The sequence below is a fragment of the Cyprinus carpio genome, chromosome B9 (assembly GCF_018340385.1).
Source record: "Cyprinus carpio isolate SPL01 chromosome B9, ASM1834038v1, whole genome shotgun sequence".
Classification (NCBI taxonomy): Eukaryota; Metazoa; Chordata; class Actinopteri; order Cypriniformes; family Cyprinidae; genus Cyprinus; species Cyprinus carpio.
The window spans coordinates 4,780,320-4,787,393 of NC_056605.1; the positions used below are offsets into that span (position 1 = coordinate 4,780,320).

At 34.9% G+C, this 7,074-nt stretch overlaps 1 protein-coding gene across 1 annotated transcript; it reads right to left on the bottom strand.

Moving 5' to 3' along the window:
• Positions 1-292: 292 nt before the first annotated feature.
• LOC109082276 lies at positions 293-1,408 on the bottom strand. Its single transcript, XM_019097167.2, has 2 exons — positions 982-1,408; positions 293-841 (listed from the first exon to the last, which is right to left on the bottom strand). The coding sequence occupies exons 1-2, from the start codon at positions 1,165-1,167 to the stop codon at positions 293-295; spliced, it is 735 nt and encodes a 244-aa protein (XP_018952712.2). The 5' UTR covers positions 1,168-1,408.
• Between the last annotated feature and the right edge of the window lie 5,666 nt (positions 1,409-7,074).

Consider the following 7,074-nt stretch of genomic DNA (forward strand, 5'->3'; position numbering starts at 1 on the left):
TACCTATAAAACCCGCAGGACAGCCGATGGGCTGGAAGGCTTTAGGCTAATATCCTTAATCAGCTGTGAACAGTTGCTTTTGTATGTAAACAATGTGGGGCCATGCTGAGCCACTTCAAGGAAACTTGTGTTTCACTTTGCCATCTTAGGGAGAAATCAACACACATGTTTTTTTTTTTCCTTTGTTGCTGAGATTTATTGATAAAAATAGTACAAAATAAAATAAAGAAACCAACCATTTGTACACATATTTACAAATAATATTAAAAAGTGAGTGAGTACATTCCAGCAATCACTCACAATCCTGGCACTGCCATGGTATCTCCCGTCTGCATTTACCACATGTGTATCTGTAGCAGTGAACACATCGCACAGTGGCATGATTGTTCTTGCATTGGTGTTTGACCTGACACATGGCTCTTTTTCCAGGGCTAGGTGTGGAGGGTTGTGTCCGAAGCAATTGTTCTTTTCTTGCCTTCTTCGCCACCATATGAGAGTTAGCCAACTCTCTTGCAAGCTCCACCAGGAAGTCCACCCGTCTTTCCTGCCTTCCGGTGCATGCTTGATACAGCACATGTGCATTCAGTGCTGCCATGTCAATCATGTTATAGAACACGGCAACTGGCCAGCGCCGTGTCCCTGTGCGGACAGTGTACTCCCGCACCATCTGGTCCATCACATCCACGCCGCACTTTGTGGTGTTGTAAAGGGTGACAGTGTTTGGCTTCCTTTTGGTGGTATTATCAGTCTGAATCACGCTGTGCATGCTGCTAAGAATGTAGACGGTCTTCTTCCGTTTGGGCGCATACGCCGTCAGCGTAGCAGCAGTGGTTGAAAACACCTAATAAATAAGATAATTTGTTATTTTCATAGCACTTTTTACACACAATGACACAATGACACAATGACACACTTGGCGGTGTTGATTTCTAAAAAATTAGAAACACATAAACATAGAACCACAAAAGACCTGCAACATACCTGAGTGGTGAATTCATTGCGATCTGTGTGTCTAGCGGATTGAGGGATTTCCCGGCAAATCTTGTTGACTGTGCCGAGGATGGTGGTTTTCCGGCTAAGAAGTTTATGTGCAAGTGACAGCGATGTGAAGAAATTGTCCGTGTTAACATTTCTGCCCTTGTCTAGGAATGGTTCCATCAGCGTCATCACTACATTTTCAGACAGTCTCTCTCCACTGGGACGACTAGGGTCCTTGCCAAGATATGGGAGGACATTACAAATGTACTTGGATTTTAGGTCGCAAGCCACCCAAAACTTGATCCCAAACTTGCTAGTTGCAGGTTTAGTTGCAATTTACTGCAGGAAACAGCAGCGAGTCTTTGACGGGAAAAGCTGTTCATCAACGGTGATATGTAGACCAGGATTGTAGGACGTGATGCAATTGGTGACAAATGATCCCCACACACTGGAAATTGCAGCAAACTTATCAGTCTTTGCTCGATCACTCCGGGTGAACCTGTCATCAAAGCGTAGGTGTCGCATGATGTCTTGGAAGCGGTTTCGCGGCATTGTTCCAATGATATGTGGGTTTCCCAGGTTTGCTGACCAGCAGTCACGTAGTGATGGAACCTTGGTAAGCCCCTGCAAGATGACAATTGCAATAAATGCCATTAGTTCAGGGAGGGCCATGAACCAATGAACATGCTCCGTTTCCTGTGCATGTTGAATAGTCCATTCTTGAATGCTATGAAGCATGTCAAGAGTGATGAAACACAGGAAGCTCTGAAGGCGACTGGCCTTAGCCGTTGGCTCTCCATCTGCAGCGTACGCTTTGATTGGGGTGAAAGGGAGACGCGTCCCCACCTGTTCTTCACGCCACACTGTGCCATCTTTCGCTGTCTCTGTCAGGTCAGTCCCCAAACGGGCTCTCTTTTTTGGTTGAGGAGCAGTCTCCTCATCTGCAGTGTGAACAAATTCAAATTGTGAGCAATGGAAAAGTCAAATGATATCACAAATGCATGCATAGATACTAATAATAATTCCAGTATCTCCTTCTCTGTATCGGAATAATGTCTGAAATATCTTCCTAAATAAAAAGATACAACTAAAGCAAAGAAACAACTAATAATGTTTTGCACTTCAGATGGCAGTGAATGAGTAGTACAAACAAAAAAGTGGACAATACAAAAAAGGCAGAGTAAATATTTATGTCACTCCACTCTGCTTTTTTTGGTGTTTTCCACTTACTGGTTTGAAATGAAATAGGAAATAATATGAAATGAAACTTAACCTGAAGACAGATCAGACAGATCTGAGTCCGAATCCGGCTGAAGTTCTATGTCTTCTCCATCTGAGTCACAAGGGTTTACTTCACTCAAGATCATTTCCAAGGCCTGCCGAGTGGTGAGTCTTCTCTGCATTTTCTTTTCTTGGAGAGGAGGTCAATCAAGTTCTCTGCTTTTAGTAGCCCTCCCTCCCCCCCACACATAAAAAAAAGCCACCAGCAACCATTCACACACACACCCCCAAACCCCCCTGCAGATTGCTCAGGTAATGACCATATTTACACATGAATTGATGCTAATGATAGCCAAAAGACTAGCCAGTTAGCATCCACTTGGCTAAAGGAGGGTTACAAATCTCTGGGACTTTAGTGTTAAATGAAATGAAAATATATGAATTATGCGATCACACACATTAACAGGGCAAACGATAAGGCTCAATTCAATTCAATTCACATTATCTTTTTATTTTTTACTTTTACACAAAACAAATTGTCACAACACCGTTTCACAGAAAATTTAAATTTCTACATTATATTTGGAAACTTTCATATTCATATTCACAATATATTAATTATTTTTATACAGTATCATCCCTTAAACCTACCATCGCAGTAAACTTTCTTCATTTTTTATATTTCCATAAAGATCATGTAGTATAATTGATCATTTTCAAAAGCTGTATTATTTATTTTTATTGTAAACCTCCCATCACGCAATAAAATTCTGCATGGACGTACATTTTTAATTAAATTTAGTTTTTAAGCGATCTGAATTATGACTACAAGAAATTTCTTCATAAACATTTGCATTGTTATATCAGTGTAATATCAATGTCAGTATACAAATTTGTGTTCTGTTAAATCACATAAACAAGCACGCACATAAACATTGCAGGCTAAAAGAGACGTATGTCCATTTTAAAGAATTTGACAGCATGTTACTGAAGCAAAACATACATTTTAAACAAGTTTTCACCATTTAAGTTTATCGAACTTATAAAAAACATCAAAGTAACAAACATGTTACTAAAGCAAACCAAATCATTTATCATACATTTTAATCATGTTTTCAACATTTACTTATGTTTATTGAACTTATAAAACCATGCATAAACGTTGCTTTCTCAAAGACATGTACATTCACATTGCTCACATATTTTTGTAGCCCCATTTGTGATGAATACAGTATATTCAGACTAGCCATTAATGCGTTTCAAGATATTGAAAAACACAAATGTCACAGGATGCCAAAACCCACTGAGACTCCAGGGGGTTAAAGAATATGGAAATAAATAATTATATATGACGTCATGTTACTATCATGCTACTAAAGCAATTCATTCGTTTTACAAAAAAATATTCAACATTTAAGTTTATCGAACTTATAAAACATGCCATTCTCTTGTTTTAAAAAAGATGGTAATACATAAAATGTGATTATATATAACATACATCATATATACAAAAATGATGCCTTACATTTTTTATACTGGTAAAAGATAGACAGAGTTAAGCTAAGTATGTCCAAACATGAATGAAATGTCCCCAAAATAAAATAATAATATTTTAAAAAATAAAATACAATTTTTTAAGTTAAATCATAAACAAAATCTCACAGGTCCTCGTAGTGGTATTCTCCTGTATGTGAAACTGAGGGGGTGCTTCACAGACCCCTCACAGCGAGGGTGGAGTTCTAGACTGCATGATCTAAGTAAATGGGGTACATTATTTTAAAGCTAACATTAATGTAAGGTTTAAATAAACAGTACCCCTACTGATGTCCTATATGATGTCCGTTGATTCTTAAATTTCAATAAAATTTATATTACATATAATATTTATATTTTATATAATATTATATAATATATAATAATTTATATAATATTACGCATTAAACACTTTAGATTCTTTAAAGTTCTTATTTTTAGCATAATCTTCAAAGTTTTAATACCATCCCTCTCTCTCTCTCTCTCTCTCTCTCTCTCTCTCTCTCTCTCTCTCACACACACACCACACACACACACACACACACATACACAAAATGAACATGTTGCCAAAGTCTTTCTGTATGTTTAAAAATAAAACTAAAAGTATTTATTTTGCTTTAAACGTATGCGGAGGAGCTTGTTTGTTTGTCACAGCACAGATGCAGCTGTGAAGTTTAGATGTGTGAAGTTAATGTATCTTTTAGAAAAATACTTTCAGAGAAAGACCCTCATTTGTATTCAGTCATTAAAGATGGTTCGGGACAGATGGCTCTGCGGACCCATGTAATTTGAGAACTGTGGCCTGTTATGCTTAATTTAAAAAAGTGTGTGTAAACACAAATGGTGATTTCACATATGGACCAAATCTACCCCTGAAATAGTAATTATTTGACTTTGCTATGGTTGTAAACCTTACACATATTTATGCTATTTTCAGGCACAGAACAGAAAAGACATTTTGCAGGCCCTCTGTTTAGCTGTTCCAAAATACCTCTATTTAAAAGCAAAAAAAATGACCACCTGTACATCTAACGGCTGTAATTCTATTTTATATATTTTATGTTAAAAGTATCTTTACTATCCATATCATCTATCATTTAAATATTTCAAAAACCATATTACATTCTTTAATTAAATCAATATATTTAACTGGCAGTATTCCCCAACATGTGTTTCCATCAGTTTTTTGGTCTTTGGCCTTTTGCTCTTCTACCCCTTTTTATGTAGTGCTTTTCATTTACTGTAAGATCGCTTTACACTAGTGTAATTAAAATAAACTTTCCTTAAAGTTTATTGGTGTATTTTACTGTATCTGCATCATTCTATTTATGTTGTATACTGTAAGAGTCATTGACTAGCAAAAGGATTCCTATTTCCCAAAACGAGGTTTTTGTAACACTGTTTTGAAACCTTGAACTTCAGCTTTGTGTATCATCTGAGGCCAAAGTTTGAGTCTGACAAAAGATAACATGTTTTTGACTAAACTGTTTGATTTTGACCTGGAAGTTTGAAGAAATGGTGAATTGTTTCATGAATTGTGGGTTAGCAATCGATACAAACTGTAATGCATTTTTAATGCCCCAGAACATTGTAAAACTCACACATGCAAGTGAAAAAGCATACAACATTTTTTCACATTGATTACACAATATTGATTTCACAGTGTTAACAGTTTCAATGATTTTAATGGGAGTTTTTGAGAGTGATTGAACTCTAGACTGTAAGTGAAAATGTTCTTTGATAATGTTAATGTTCTTTGATTATGTAAATGTTATTTGCTCTCTTTCTGTACAACGAAAGATTAGTAGCCGTTTTTATATAACATTAACTGTCAATGTTAAATTCACGTTTAATATAAAGTCAGTCGTATTAAAAATATGTTATGGCATGACACCCATATCTGTTACTTAAGTAAACAGACAGGTTTTTATGCATAGTTAATAGATTATTAGGCTACTTTGACCATCGCATATTTTCTCACATAATCTATGAAGGTGAGAATCAAGATATTTCATGATATAGTTAATGCGTCTGGGAATATTTCTAATGATAAAAAAAAAAGAAAAAAAGAAAATTAATGCTTAATAGTAATTTGCCAATATGCTGTTGTGGCTGCTGTGTCTCTCATCACAACTGCCCAGATCCGTAAATGTGCATTTGGTTCTTTATGTTCAGATGTTCGGTAACTTGCCGTGTGAGGAGTTTTCACTTATTTATACATATATAATACATACTTTAAAATATATGATATATATTTTTAAAAAAATATGATATGTGATGCAAATCAGAATTTCCATCAGCTGTTCCTCCAATTTTCAGAGTCATGATCCTTAAAAAAATAATTCTAATATATTGATTTATTACCAGTGCTGGAAACAGTTTTGCTGCTTAATATTTTTTGGAACCTGTGACATTTTGTTTAGGATTATTTGATGAATAGAATATATATATATATATATATATATATATATATATTATATATATATATATATATATATATATATATATATATATATATATAGACAGACTATATATATTCAGTGTATGACCTAAAGTATGACCTGAAGTAACTAGTAACTAACTACTTAGTTTTTTTATCCGATACTTTTTTACTCTTACTCAAGTAACTATTCAGACTAGCACTTTTACTTTTACTTGAGTAAATAGTTCTATAAGTACTTTTACTTGAGTACAGTTTTTGGGTACTCTACCCTCCTCTGGTCCCACTTTATATTAGGCCTTAACTATTATGTACTTTTAAAGTAATCATTTAAAACAATGCACTTATTGTGTACATGCGTGTTTTTACACTGTACTTATATTTTTAAAAATACATATATGTAGTAACATCTGTAATTAATTTCTGTAATTACATTTATAATTACACTGTTGACCCACCCCTAAACCTACCCATACCACCAAACCTTTCCCTAACCTTACCCATATCCCACCAAAATAGCAGCAAAAGTGTTTTGCAATACAGTATGACCACAATATAAGTACATTGTACTTCTTTTGTGATGTAAGTACATAGTAGTTAAGGCCACCTATTATAAACTGTGACCAAAAAATAAAGAAAGAAGCAAAAGGTATTTGTGTTGTGATTAACTTCTCTACCCTCTCTTTCCTCTTTAAGGCCCCATTTTATGTTTGTAGTTGTCCATACTTTAGTGTCTTTTCAACTAGCTAGCTAACAAACTCCTATTATGTTTACCTATTATAATAATAATTACTATAGTTGCAATTCTCAGAAGAGCAATTTTTTCTCTGCTACCAAAAAGGTGATCTAACTTTACTTAAAAATTGGAGGCCTGTAGCTTTATTAACCACAGATTATAAGAT

Excerpts from the sequence above, each read along its gene's own strand:
- LOC109082276 (XM_019097167.2), bottom strand. The coding sequence starts at position 1,167 with ATGACGCTGATGGAACCATTCCTAGACAAGGGCAGAAATGTTAACACG. Across the intron at positions 842-981 it reads GCAATGAATTCACCACTCAG|GTGTTTTCAACCACTGCTGC; the intron begins GTATGTTGCAGG and ends CTTATTTATTAG.